This window comes from Coenobita brevimanus, chromosome 115 (genome assembly GCF_032717465.1).
Source record: "Coenobita brevimanus isolate Jiangsu-jjx chromosome 115, ASM3271746v2, whole genome shotgun sequence".
NCBI lineage: Eukaryota > Metazoa > Arthropoda > Malacostraca > Decapoda > Coenobitidae > Coenobita > Coenobita brevimanus.
Genome location: NC_137068.1, coordinates 5,706,117 through 5,721,892, shown reverse-complemented (window position 1 = coordinate 5,721,892; position 15,776 = coordinate 5,706,117). Strand labels below are relative to the sequence as shown.

The 15,776-nt window shown below is 40.1% G+C and overlaps 1 protein-coding gene across 1 annotated transcript in view; it reads left to right on the top strand.

The window, feature by feature from the left end:
* The first annotated feature begins 3,995 nt into the window (after positions 1-3,995).
* The window catches only part of LOC145418625 (uncharacterized), a 54,210-nt gene continuing 42,429 nt past the window's right edge, over positions 3,996-15,776 (top strand). The window contains 1 exon segment of the mRNA XM_080286990.1: positions 3,996-5,415. Within this exon segment, the coding sequence (XP_080143116.1) occupies positions 3,996-5,415 (1,420 nt within the window).

Sequence of the window (15,776 nt, the reverse complement as noted above, 5' to 3'; positions counted from 1 at the left end):
TTCCACACCTTTGGACTAGTCATGAAGGATTGCTATGACAAGGGTGTGAAATTATGAGTCATGTTAGTGTAAGATGGGTATACTCTAGTTTTCATTTTTAGTCCTAGAATATACAATTTTAATCATTTTTCATTAGCTGTATGCTTGAAATCCCTCTTTCAGGGACCAGTGTACTTATCGGATTATTGGCTTTATCAGATTGGGCTTGCCCCCAATTGATGTAGTATAGAGAGGGTCTGCCGTATGTTCACAAGTCTGAACAGTACAAGAAATAAACAAGGACAAAAGGGGAACACTATGAGTCCACCAGTCTGACCAGCTTTAAAATAAAGCAAGGACAATGTGCATCCACCGGTCTGACCATCATGAGAATTGAACAAGAAGTGGGAAACAATGAGTCTAACACAATTAAACAATGACTGACAGAGCAAGAATGAAACGAAGAACAAGGGGAAACAAACACTGTCCACCAGTGTGATCAGTGCAGGAATTAAAAACGAGCAAGGAGGAAAGACAGTGTCTCATAGTTTCACCTGCGCTGTAATTTAATGAGGAATAACTAATTCGTCACTATAATTGATACTGTGTGTTACCAAAGGAAACCAAATACTGTCCATGTTAAGTCAGAAATTCGGTTACATAGAAAACTTATTTTCCAGCAACTACAATTAATAGTCAAAATGCAATTGTACTAGCTTTCTTTTCGCACCGCTGCCAGTGTTGGTAACTGCGTTCTGAGTGACCCCGAGCATGGAAAGTGATCCGGTTTGATCTAGTGGGCCTGCCCCATATGCCCCATGTAATGGTTAGCATACATTAAATGTAGAAGTGTGTCCAGTGGGCAAATACTTGTCCAATAGCCTCATGTGGATTTTCGCATTTACTGGATGGTACTGTATTTGGTATATCTGGTGGTTTGCCTGGGGCTCTCAGAGTGTTCATTATATCCGATATCTGGTCTTATGGGTTATGGTAAAGTGAGGGTTCACTGTATTCTGTACATTTTCTAGCATGACCCTGTTTTATGATGTTGCATGATTATAAAAAGATCCATCACATAACAAAAATCATACCATATATTGTCAGTTATAATATGGGTTGAGTGGAGATACTTTTTTGGCCAAGGGTCACGCACCCAACAGAGTCTGGAAACAGGTTTGTAGCTCACCTAAATTGGCAATTATTTCACTTCACTGCACTTCACTTGCTGCTTGAACTCCAACACCACACTATTGTTCCATCACCAACACTAACACACCTGATGGTGACCAAGGTTACAGGCCATCTTAGAACAAACCAGTGGCTGTAACCTTGTGTGTTGGTGATTGTATAAGAGAAAGCAGTGATCGTATATTGACCAGTGAGACCATGCAGGGTCATGATGATCGTCTAAGTGAAAATGGTGTCATCGAAAGAAGAAACTAACTTTTTATTCATCGTATAAGCTATTCATTGCATACCAGTTCATTGTAAACCGGTATGTTATATTTAGCTGACTGAAACTGGCACATAGAGAACATTAGTCTGTGGAATATGGGAAGAAAAAAAAAATAATGGTCATATAGAGTAATATAAGTGTATGAAAAAAAAATAATTATGGACTTGAATTTTAAGCATATGGAATCTGAAGGAAAGATGGCTGTTGAATCTTAGTGAATGGATATGAGAAAAAAGGACAAAATTTCAAATGTATGGAATTGAGGAAAAATGAAGGTGATAGAATTAAAGTGTATAAATCAGAAGGAAAAAATGAAATAAGAATCCAGCAAATTTAAGAATACTGTATAGAATAAAAAACTGTGACCATAAAAGTTCAGTGTGTGGAATATGATAATAAACAGATAAGTAAATGAGTAATAAAAAATGAAAAAAAAAAAAAACATGCCCATAGAATTTGTGTGTGTGGAATATGAAACTACGAACCATCCATCTGTCCATCTGTCAGAACCATCCATCCATCCATCTGTCCATCCATCCATCTGTCCGTCCATCCAGCCTTCCAATCATTCATCCATCCAACTGTCCATCCATCCATCCATCTGTTAATCCTATCCTGTTTTCCCATCAGGAGCATAAGGGCCAGAGGATAGCCCATACTCTCAAAGCAAAGGAACCAGTCATAAACCCCTGAGAAGCATTGTGAAATCTGATGCCCAAACAACTGAACTGAAGAGAGTTTGAAACATGAGCTGAAGTTATAGAGGCTGAAACCTGGTATTGAGAGAGCTAAAGAGAATGTAAAATTTGAAACGGCTTTAATCTGAAATGTGAGCTGAAGTTATAGGATCTGAAACTGATATTCGTTAAGCTAAGGTGAAGTGTAAATATGAAACTGATATAGGTTTAATCTGAAACTACTGCAAAAGGGATCTGTATTGAAACATGAAACTAAACATTATGGGATTGAAAACTGATCTTTATGGAGTCTAAGAGTATGACCTGTAGTGTAAAAATTACTCTGATCAGTATTATGACTGAAACTATAGATGATCTGTATTGAAACTGAAACAAAACGTTATGGAATTGAAAACTAAACTTTGTGGAATTTAAGAGTACAACCTGTAAAGTGTAAAAATAAAACTGATCTGTTGTATCTGAAACTAAAGATTATCTGTATTGAAACGTGGAACTAGTCTTTGTGAAACTGTAGACTAAACTTTATGGAATTTAAACTAGTATAATTATAAATCTGAAATGTGTAATGTGAAACAGAACTGTATAAGTGAATGGGAAGGAGTGTAAAATTAGGACTTGTATAACTAAACTGTATGAAATTTGAAACTGTTACCTATAAAACTGAAGCATATGGAATTGGAAACTTAGCTGAAGTTTGTGGCATCTGAAACTGAGCTATATAAAATCTCTGAAAAGGGAACACTGTCTGTCTGCCTGCCTATCTGTCTGTCTATGTTGCCAGGTATCAATCCTGTAAGAGGTGGCCACAAACAAATTGCCTCCATGTTACTCTGACCTCTGCCATCTGTTTGCCCTCTCTCCAATGCCAATCCCCCTCTTTCATATACTTCACCCTATCCCTCCATCTTATCTTCAGTCTCTGCCTCCCCCACATACACTTACCTTGTTAGCCTCTCCATCCTCCCCATACACTGATACAAAATACTGTTCTCTTGTTGCATAATACATAGTGAAGGACTGGTTAACATGGCTACAGCAGGAAGGTTACAAGGATGTTTTGTATCTACACTATGTCTGCTATGTTTGCTACGGCTGTAATGTTTGTAGTTTTTGTTGTTATTGAATACAAGCGCTTTCAGGCTATCCAGTGGTGAAGGAGCTGTGAGGGTATAGGAAGAACTGGACTCATTTAGGCTCGTATGACTCAGTTGAAATAAGCCAAAAACATGTCTTACCAAACGGACGAAATTGCCTTCACACCTACAAAGGAAAGCAAACAACAGCAGACCTGATGTTCCTTTCAGGACTGTTCGTTGCAAAAAAGAATGGCAATGATATCAAATTCTAATAGCTGAAGATTAGGATAGCAAAGTGAGAAGGCTCCTCCCCCTCCCCCTCGCCCACCAAACTTTCCAGCCAAAACCAACAGGAAATAGTAAGAAGGACCACCACACAGCATAGAAATACACCTGTACTGCTAAGGAAGTTTCATAGGAAAGACTGAAAAGGAAAAAATATATATGTCCTCCACAAAGTTAATCTCTAAAGCTGATCTGAAAGAGAGGAAAAGTCAGTCGTACAATTGACCTGAGGACTGTTGATATGGCCAAGTTAACCATTAACAGCCATACCCACATTGTCCCCTTAGGAGTATAGAGGACTGAGGATAAGGTACCGTAATCCTGAATATTTAAGGGTTGGAGACTGCTCTACACCCCTGATTGTGTTTTATATGATAGGAAAAACCTCCAGTCACCTCTTAGAGTCAAACCCACTCCACATTGTGACCTAAGAGCTCTACCAGCCACACCACCAGTTGTCTTCTGTAGTCAGGTAGTCTCCATTGTTAAACCGGAAAAATGTCATCTGTGGACGTCACCAATGTGAAACTCTTAGACAGTCCCGAAGTGGCAAGTGTTGAGTGTATTAATGAGGTGCTGGTTGAAGGATGTGGTAGATCAAGTCCAAGTAATCCCACCAAAACAACAAAATATGGTGTTAATGGTGCAAATAATTCCACCAAAACAATGGGCCATAGTGCTAATGGTGCAAATAATTCCACCCAAACAACAGAATATAGTGCTAATGATGCAGATAATTCCACCAAAACAAAAGAATGTAGTGCTAATAGTGCCACAGACTCTTTGAAAGCATCAGAATATGGTGGGAAGATTGCCACTGACTCCAAGAAAACTGTACGATCCGGTAAGAAGGATGCTTTGAGGCAAAGTAGAAGTAGCTCCCTGTCCCCCTCTTGCACTCCAGAACCGTACGGGCAAGAGAGGCAGGGAAGGAACTCACTGCCCACTGCGAGCTTAGAAATTCAAAGGACGGATGAATCTGTAAATGACAAGGGTGCAGTTCAAGCCTCTAGGGAAGACAAGCCAGGGAAGATCTCATTGCCCACTATGAGTCTAAAGGAACCAGTAAATGACAAGGGTACCAAGATTAGGTCCAGGAGAGGGTCCAGGAATAGACGTCGGAGCTCCGTTCAGCGCGAGTTGCTCCTTAATGTGGCGGAACTTCATCGAATAGGCGATGGAGATAATCTGGATGGTATTAGCCTATCCAGTTCTATGCAATCTATAGTCACATGCCCCCCCTCAGAGTTGTCCTTCAGTGATGCAAATGAAAACAGACCGAAGATGAGCCCTAGTCTATTCGTTACTTATTCCCCCAGTCTCTCCCAGCTTAGTGATAGGGAGGTAAATGTACATGATGGTAGTGACACCTCTTCAATTTCATACTCATCATGCCTTTACTCCCCTGTGAAGGGTTTTGGTGACAGCAAATCCTTGTTAGAATACTCACCTAAGAAGACCCATAGTGATAGCAGAGGCTTTTTAGGGGTGTATAAAGATCATAAAGGACGTAGGATGTCCTCCCCATCCCCCTATCTTGCAAGGCGCCAGTCGTCACAGGAGATATCCAGCCTGATGCACTCAAGTAGCACACTGACTCCCTCTCTGGCCAGACGTCACTCCTCCCAAGATATCTCAACAGTTTCCTCAGGCCAGAATCTGTCTTCCTCAAACTTACAGATGAAGAAAATTGTAACCCCTGACTTAGTCACTCCTTTCACCACCCCATCTAAACTGCGTCGTTCATCCCAAGACGTCTCAGCTTCCCAGCAGAATGTATCATCGGCAAATTTACAGGCTCAGTTGAACAAAAGGGAGGCCTCGGATTTGTCTATTCCCCTGGCTGCCCAGTCTAAATTGCGTCGGGGCTCAAGTTTACTGGAAGAACCATACATCCCCACCTCAAAAGCCGAACCATGTAGGCAGGTAAGGGGCAGCATCGACATGACAGAACCAGTGGCAGGGAGTACGAACTACCTCTGCACCCAGCAAGAAGGGGGATGTGCTAAAGATTCTAAGGAAGTTACCGACCAGAATTGTCGCTCGAATTTTGGAATGATCTTGAGTGGCATTTGTTTCTTGTCGTTTCTGTGGTATCTAGGTATGGTATATGGTCACTTTATTAAAAAGGCTGTCTCGGTTGATACCTATGTGATACCAGCTGAGTTAGGGCCCATAAAGGAAGTTGTTGTCCATATTTCAGCTGAGGATTTCACTGATATGTTGTAAGATGTATTCACTACTCTGATTTTACTCTAACCTGGCCTGATATTACATCGCTCCATCGTGTATGCTATGTTGCCCCATGAGGAGCGTAGGAGCCCGGGGCTAGGCAGTTGGTCCCGACATTTAAGATGAGAGTGACCAGCTTCACTCATCCCTGAGTGGCATTGCATGAGCAATCAACCCCAACCACCCTTTGGATATAAACCTTCACCGGCACAATCCGATTGGAGCGCAATAATTACCCACTAAACCACCAGGTGCCAAAATTTGGTTATATGGTTACCACCCAGCATAGTGAATGGTTTCCTGGTGTACAGGAAACCATTTGGCTTGTCACTCAGTGTAGAGTCACCGACAGGCAGAAGGAAGAGGAAAGAATGAAGGAAAGTGAGTTTAAAAATAGATTAACTATTATAAGTTGTAAAAATAGGTTAGCACTAAAATATTATTTTTCATTCATTCATTCTTTCATCACCTGATCCATTGTTGCCCCATGAGGAGCATAGGAACCTGGGGCTAGGCAAGTGGGTCTCGACATTTAAGATGAGTGACCAGCTTCATTCATCCCTGAGTGGCATTACGTGAGCAATAAACCCCAACCACCCCTTGGATATAAACCTGTACTGGCTCAGTCCAACTGGAGTGCCTTAATTACCCACTAAACCACCATGCGCCATACTATGAATCTATGGTTACCACCCAGCATAGTATGTGGTTTCCCGATGTACGGGAAACCATTTGACTTGTCACTCAGTGTAGAGTCATCTGCAGACTGAAGGAAGATGAAAGAAAGAAGGAAAGAAAGACAGAAGAGGAAGGTAGGAAAGAAGGAAGGAAAAGAGGAAAGGGCAAGCACCCGAGAGCAGCACTACATCAAGTGAATGGATGATGAGTATCTCCACCTACCATACTAAAGTATTATGAGGTGTAAAAGTAGATAGACACTAAAATATTGTGGTGATCACAAAGAAGTGCTTTGGAAAGGAAGTTGAGCCACAGTATTGTCTTTTCCACCACTGACTTGCGTGAAATAAACTGCAAAAACATGAAAATCTGGGCCAGGTTAAGGTATAAAGAGATAACTGATGGATAGTGTATATCTGTGCTGCATAGCCAAGTTTGAATGTTAATATTGATTCACTTCATTATGATAAAAGAACCTGGTGTTGAGGGATTCTTAAGACCCAGTGATTAGATAAAAATCCCAGTACACTTCCCAGAATGTTCTGTGAAGATTTCATAATGATTGGACTAAAAACAGGACCATTAATTTTGTTCCACAGCTTAATATTTCATCAAATTTATAGGCATCGTTTTAATTCCATTCTTTGCTGTACTAGAAGTCTTTGTATGTATTCTGTAATTAGTTAATACAGTAATTATGTAATGGAACAAGTGAATATTAGAGTAGTTTATAAGGCAACAGTTTCCTTCATTATATCCATTTTATTCTAACTTGGCCTAAAATTGCCATCTCCCCACCTTCAGTGCTAGTCAACAAGAAAAAAAAAAAATAATAATTTGGTTTTATGCCAGGTATCCCCGAAGGGCTAAGGCGTTGCCTCTGGGTAGAGGACTTTTGGATTGGAGCGTTTAGCATTTTATGACCGGATGCCCTTCCTGATGTCTACCAATGACCCTTGGGTGGATTTGATCCTCTGACCCTTCGGTCAGAGCGGAGCGCTCTAACCCACTGAGCCACGGCTGCTGTGGAAAGGATGCAGAGCAGTTCTAGTTTATTTTTTGTCATTGAGCTGTGTTAAGTAGGCTGCAAAAGGACAAAAACATGGGCCAAGTTAGAGTAAGAACATTTTTTTTTTCTTTTATCTAGTGGTGCAGCCAGATCTTGCCAAATGGAGTGCTAAGGTGGAGCCAAGCCTTCGTCTTTGGGTGTCTACTGCTATACACTGTACATGTATCATATTGTATCTTATTGTTTATAAAGGCTCCAACATGCTTGCTTGTTTCGGCTTTAGTCCCCTAGTAGCGGCTCTCCACACTGCTCGATCTCTGGCAGCCACCCTGTTCAGTCACTTATCCCTGAGGTCACACACTATGACCTTGTCCCTAGTCTTCTTTGGTCTGTCTCTCACAACCCCACCTCCAACATTAATGCTTCCCACTTTCTGCACTCAGTTGTCATCCTCCATCTTCTTCTCAGGTCCAATCTATCTCAATAAAAAAATAAAATCCAGTGATGTGGGTGGAGGTCTCTGTGTAGCTAGACCACTGGCGTTACCCCTTGATTATTTACGTCTATGGTCAGCTGTCATAGTGGAGGAGTTTAATGGAGAGTGTGTCCTTTATCTTCTTAGCATGAAGTTTTCCCAGAGTTAAAAATGTTTGTTGTTATTGTTGTGGCTGTTGGCTTATCTGAATGTGAAACTGGTAGACTGCAGGAAAATAAAAATTGTATAGTTTTTGTTATCATTGTTGTGACTGCAGGAAAGTTATTTAAGTTGTATGATTGTTGTTATTATTGTTATAAATGTTAGCTTATCTGAATGTGAACCCAGTGTACTGTACTGTCTGTCTGTAAATCTGTCGATCTATCAGTCTGAAGTCAGATGCCTTAACCCCATAAGGGTTGGCCACAAGCAAATCGCCTCCATGTTGCCCTGTCGTCTAAAGTTTGGTTGCCCTTCCTCCAGCTCACACACCCCTCTCTTGTACTCTGTATGTCTCTACTCTGTCCCTCTATCTCATCCTTAGTCTCCCCTTCCTCCTCTGCCGCTCTGCCTTATTCACATACACTCTACTGTTATATTCTCCATCCTCTCCACATGGCCAAACCATCTCAGAGTATTTCTCTTAACACAATCACATCAACATCAACGCCACAGCACTCCTTTACATCGTCATATGTGTATCTGTTTCTCCATGCAAGTCTACCTGTTCCTCTGAGATAACTCATATGTGAAGTGCATTGATTAAAGGGAAAAAAAAATGAATGAGGATACTCGTGAGGTGGAGCCAGGATTCTAAGGGCTTGAATGGTGTGTGAATGATCATGTTTCCCATTTTACTTGGAATGTACTTAATAGTTCTCCCGTTTTTACAGATTTTTATTTTTTATTTGTGAAGCCTGCCTTACCCCATCTTTAGGTGGGAAAAAGTTCAGGATGATTTTTGATGATGATGATGATAATCTATCTATTGCCAGACGCCTTAATTCCGTATGGGGTGGCCACAAACAAATCTCCTCCATGTTGCCCTGTCCCTCACTATTTCACTGCCCTGCTCCCAGCCAACACTACCCTTTCTCATATACCTCTCCACTCCATCCTTCCATATCATCCTTGGCCTCCCCCTCCACCTCACTCACATACACTCTCCTCATCAGTCTCTCGCTGATGACGATAATGAGAGTTCTTCCAGTCTTAAATTTTCTCCTTCCTTGTTTCTGGGTTGTACCACACCCCTTCCTTTGGCGAGAAATTACCACCTGTCAAGGTGCATTCGCCATATAAGGCACAATGAAGGTCTGGACGGGCCAAACTGCAAGCCTTATATGAGGTACACTTTACTTTGGTTATAAAACAGTCAGGGGGAGGTGAATGACCTTAAAGAGAACCTATCTCGGCAGAAGTTAAATGTTGCTGCTGCTACTGATGATAGTGATAGAGATGATGATAGTGATGGAGATAGTGGTGGTGGTGGTGGTGGTGATGGTGGTGATGGTGATGATAGTGGTGATGATGATAGTGATGAAGGTGATGGTGATGATAGTGATGATGATTATAATTCTCCCTCTTTTGTACTGTAATAGAAAAGGCCAGAGTGATAATGATGATATCCTGAAAATATATGGTCCAAGAGTGTATTTAAGGACGTTTGATATACACATTAATGGCAAATTTATGTTGTATTTGTAATGTTTGTGGTTGTGTAAAAGTTATTTTAAGATGTTATTAATATCCTGAAGCCAATATACTGTACTCTAATTGAAATGTAAGTAATCTGAGTAAAGTTGCAAGGTATCCAGCTGTTTGTTGTATTATTTGGTCCATGGCTATCTATAACGGTATAATATATTAAGTCTACCTATTGCCAGACGCCTTAATCCCATAAGGGATGGCCACAAACAAATTGCCTCCATGTCATCCTGTCCCCTGCCATTTCACCTCCCTGTTCCCAGTTCACAGGATTAGATGGAATATATATAGTCTCTTATTATTTTCATTATTTTTCAGACAGTTGTTAATTATTTTTTAAACATGCACTGATAAACCTAACCTGATAAATGGTGCTGTTAGAGCTTTGTTTCTGTACATTATCTCTTCAGTACTGGTAATCATATCTGTTTGCACTTGTGTGGCTTCACTATCTGATTACTGTGCTGTTGGCAGATTAGCAATGAGGGACATAATGAGTGTATTTTTTTTATACACCTACAGTATTATTTATTTATTTATTTATTTATTCACCTGTTTATGTATGTATGTATTTATTTATTTGTATGGTTCTCATGTTTACTCCGTATAAAACAATGCATGATATTAATTGATGTAATGTGAGAAATAATTTAATGTACTTTGACCTCTTTGTCCATCCCCCCCCCCATCCAAATGTGGGAAAAGAGGTCTGGATGGTGGTGGTGGTGGTGGTGGTGGTATTAGTAGTGGTGTTGTTGATGATGATGATGATGACGAAATATCATTTGCCATTCATAACCAGGTAAAGATAAGACTGTTCTCAACCATATAAAGAAAGAAGCTGAGACAAAGAATGTAAGTTTGTCACAGAAATATACCATAGTTATCAAAAAATACTTATTTTTTTATTTTTTTACATAATACTGTTGGTTTAGCTGTAGGTTTGTGTAAGGGTGAAGCCATAGTTGTGTAGGTTAGTTAATGAATTATCAGTGAGGGGTGACAAAGGGAGACGTTTGTGTTACTAAATTGCATTAAGTATGTAATTCTCATTACATAAAAGTTGTTGGTTTGGAAGTGCTTGTGTAGGATGAAAGTTATGTAAGATAGTTAAATGTGGAAGGAACAGAGAGGCTGCTAGAGATCAAGCAGTAAGGGGAGCAGCCATTAGGTGACCAAAGCTGATGGGTGAAAAAACATTGGAGTCTCTAAACAGAACGAAAAAGAGAGGCTGGTAGAGATCAAGCAGTGTGGAGAGTTGCCATTAGGTGACCAAAGCCAATAGATGCAAAATTGTTGAAGTCTTTTTATATGGAACGAAATGGAACAATAGGTGATGAATTCTTAATGAAGTGTGGTAAAAGTTTCTGCAGCTAAAAGATCTATCTATCTATTGCCAGACGCCTCAATCCCGTTTGGGGTGGCCACAAACAAATCGCCTCCAAGTCGCCCTGTCCCCCGCCATTTCACTCCCCTGCTCCCAACTCACACCCCCCTCTCTCATATACCTCTCCACCCCATCTCTCCATCTCATCCTCGGCCTCCCCCTCCCTCTTTCCCCCTCCACCTCACTCACATACACTCTCTTCGTCAGTCTTTCACCCTCCATCCTCTCCACATGGCCAAACCACCTCAGTGTGTTCCTCATAACGCTTCCTATCACATCCACATCAACACCACAACGCTCCTTTATATCCTCATTCGTCAGCCTGTCTCTCTATCTATAAAGCATATACAGTATCTCTTCTCATGGACCCATATTCTTATCAACCAAAGAGGCTCCATAGCAACTCCTCCTTAATGATTTATCAAACTAACCATTAATGTCATCTTTCTTGCATCTTATACCATTTTAATGTCCACATAGATTGCATGAATAATATACTGTACCAGAATATAGTAACGGAGCAGAAGCAGAAATAAACCAGCAAGGAAGAGGTGTTAATAAGTTTCTGTACCGTATGAGAATACCATCCATAATGTTGGTTTAGCTGTAGGGGTGTGTAAGGTGGAAGCCATAGAGTTACGAAGGTTATTGTAATGCCAGTGATGTGTGAAGTTTTGTTTAGTTTTTAAAGGCTCCAACATGCTTCCATGCACCAGCCTTGGTCACTTAATGGTGGCTGTCCATGCTGCTCGATCTCTGGCAGCTTCCCTATTCAGTCCCTTATCCCTGAGGTCACACTCAGTGACTGTGTATCAGGTCTTATGTGACAGAGATAGAAATTTGTGTTACTAAAATTGAAGTAAAAAAAATAACATACTTCCCTTTACATAATGTTGTTTTATCTGTGGGTTTAAGGAGGGCAGCCATATGCTGTAGTTCAGAAGGATATTGTATTGCCAGTGAGGTGTGACAGAAATTTCTGTTTATTAAAATTGAAGTAGAAACATATACACACTGCCCTTTATGTAATGTTTTAGCTGTGGGTTTTGTGTTTGAAGGAAGCCATAGAGAGTAAGTCTTTTAGGTTCATTCGTGCCGTCTTCAGATAATTTTATTAGGTTTATGGGAGAAAATTCACAGTTTAGTTAGATGTGCGATTCAGTAGCTGCTCTGGTGCTAGATCCTCCCTAAATGAAATAATGGTCTGGAGGTAGCAAGAAGAAATTAATGAAACCAGAGGATAGTTTTATTATTATTATTATTATCTATCTATCTATCTATTGCCAGACACCACAATCCCGCAAAGGGTGGCCATTTGACACTGAGTTAGTTGTTTTACAGGGAGAGGCACCAACCCTCCACCAACCCACTTGTTGACACATAGGGAGCACGTATGGTTTGGTTATATGGTTACCACCCAGCGTTGTAAATGGTTTCTTGGCTTACAGGAAACCATTTGGCTTGTCACTCAATGTAAAGCCACCTGTAAAGGAAAGAAAAGGAATAAGAAGTGACAGGAAAGATAGGAGAAATAGGAAGAGAGGAGGGCAGGCACAGAAAAAGAATGATAAAAGCTAAGGAAGTAGGCAGCACATTATTATTATTATTTCAGTAAAACCTTGATATAACGGACTTCAGTAGACTGGAAGTTGCTTTTATGGGAATCGAGGAGGTACTGGACTAAATTCCTATATATCAGAAAAAGTCCGATAAAACCAGAAGCAGTCCAGACTGCCTGTCCACTTTAGCTATGTTCATCACAATAAGGCAAATACAAGACTTGCTTGTCAGGTACAGTATAGTATTATTATATATATTATACTATTTGATTATCATAGTGAAGTTATAACACAGAACAGTACTGCAGTGATAGTCAAAACAGTTTAAAAACCATTCATGCTATCTGGACTAATGTTTGATATGTCGGAAAAAGTCCGAGTTAGCAGGGGGAAGTCCGGATGTCACTTTTAACAGAATTTCGCATTTTTTGGAGTGGCTTGGGACCCAATTAGTCTGTTATAGTGAGGTCTTACTGTATTATTATTATTATTATTATTATTATAACTGTATTATTATTATTATTATTATTATATTTTTTTTCTTGTCTTTGTGTAGGTGATTTCATTGGACTTTACAAGCTGTGGGAGTTAGGCAAATTCATTACGAACCTTTTCACAGCTATAGCTCCTCCTGAGTTGGATAAAATTTGTCAGTTATCAGTGAAAATAAGTAAAAAATAATGGTGACTATATTGAAGTAGTTATAATTGGCCTGTTTTCATCTGATGGAATGGGGCCACTCAGAACTTGAATATTAAGTTGTGGTTGCATGAAATTGGGTGAACATTATTTAAGAGGGGAATGAGTCTCCTTGGTTACTAGTCAGATCAACCCTCCAGTCATACACCTGACCATCATCTGAGCTAAATTGGGTTAGGAATCCTGTCAGGTGAAACAAATGAACTATTGTGAGGTTAAATGAGTCTCCTTGGTTACTAGTCAAATCAACCCTCCAGTTTGACTTCACCTGGCCATCATCTGAACTAAAATGGGTTAGGAATCTGTCAGGTGAAACAAATACAGTATGATAATGATAAATGAGTCTCCTTGGTTACTAGTCAAATCAACCCTCCAGTCTGACTACACCTGGCCATCAACTGAACTAAAAAGGGTTAGGAATCTTGTCAGGTGAAACAAATACATAGTGATGTTAAATGTGTCTCTTTGGTTCTCCTTGGTTACTAGTCAAATCAACCTTCCAGTCTGTTTACACCTGGCCATCAACTGAACTAAAATGGGTTAGGAATCTTGCTGTCAGGTGAAACAAACACACTATAGTGAGGTTGCCAGTTAGGTGCCCACCATAGATGTGTTGGCAGGGCATTGTGTGGGTGAGACAATGCCACTACTCTATCCCCACCACAATGGGTCACACTGCTGCCTAATTCACACCTCCTACCAAGCCTCTGTGTAACCATGAGCAGAGCCTGTAAGTAGTTCAATATATACTGCCTTTATTTGACTTTATGCTGTTTCTAGAATGATAGTGTGCAGTATTGTTCATGTATGCAGTGGTATTTTTCAGTAAGTAATTATTTATACTGTTTAAATGTGATTGTAAAGTACTGTACATGTTGGCTGTAGTACTCTTGTATGGAGTCTCAGTGTGTGACTAGAATGCCTAGTTTTGAGATAGTTTGTACAGTGAGACATGAGATCTGGTATTGTAATGTACTGTACTGCTGTAGCGTTACTTTGTGTATGTGACAAATACTTCATCATAGCCTTACTCATGCATACTGTTAGCTATATGATCACAGAAAGAGTCAGGAAAATCAAACTGTGTATGATAGCACAGGCCAGTATTATGTAATGAAGTGTAATTGTACTTCAGATATTATCATGATGTATTATTGCACATTATAATATTATGCAAATTGTTGTTTGAGGGTGTAAATGCTGGAAAAGTGAATTGTTGAGAAATTGGAGTTTAAGTCAAGGAGGTTATTAAGTTATCGTAATACATGACATAACTAAAATTTTAATGCCTAGTAATGTTGATGATTTAGTTGTTGTTGTTGTTGTTGTTGCTGTTGCCCTAGAATGACCTGGACATGAGCCTGGTGGACTGCAGGAAACTGGCCACTTTAATTGGGTGCTCCCAGTGATCTCTTGTTAAGGTTATTTTGAAAGATTGGCTGTGTTGTGGTAGTGTGGTGCTTGAGGTGAAAAAGGTTTATATTCTCACTGGTTAAGGAAGCTCCCTAACACCTCTTCATTGATGATTTATTTTTGGATATGGCCGGTTAATATCCATTTGCTCATTATTTATGCAGAGTATGGTGATGCTGGAAGGATTTATGGAACACAGAAGAGGACAGTAACATGTATTAAACAAAATAAATTGCTTAGGAAAATGTGTTAGGGAGCTTCCGTAACTGAGAAGAATACCAGCTTTAATGTGTTATGGTGTGTGGGGGAGCATTACAGTGAGGACATAATGGATTGTTTGAGAGTTGTATTTTGTGTTGTGATAGTGTGGTGCATGTGGTGAATAAGTGTGGTGTGGTAGGGTGCTTTACAGTGAGGACATAGTGGATTGTTTGGGGGTTACATGTGTGGTGATAGTGTGATGCATGTGGTAAGTGTGGTATGGTGAGGGGTGATGTATTACAGTGAGAGTATAAGGGATTGTTTGTGTGTTGTATTTTGTGATAATGTGATGCATGTGGTGAATAAGTGTGGTGTTGCGAGGAGTGATGCAGTACATAAGAGTTATAGTGGATTGTTTGAGGGTTGTATTTTATGGTGTGACAGTGTGATGCATGTGGTGAGTGTGGTATGGTGAGGGATGATGCAGTACAGTGAGGGTATAGTGAATTGTTTGTGAGTTATATTAGTGGTGATAGTGTGATGCATGTGGTAAGTGTGGTATGGTGAGGGATGATGCAGTAAAGTGAGGGTATAGTGAATTGTTTGTGAGTTATATTTTTGGTGATAGTGTAATGCATGTGGTGAGTGTGGTATGGTGAGGGATGATATTTTTGGTGATAGTGTAATGCATGTGGTGAGTGTGGTATGGTGAGGGATGATATTTTTGGTGATAGTGTAATGCATGTGGTGAGTGTGGTATGGTGAGGGATGATGCAGTAAAGTGAAGGTATAGTGAATTGTTTGTGAGTTATATTAGTGGTGATAGTGTGATGCATGTGGTAAGTATGGTGGAGTGAGGGATGATGCAGTACAGTGAGGGCATAGTGAATTGTTTGTGAGTTGTGGTGATAGTGAAGCA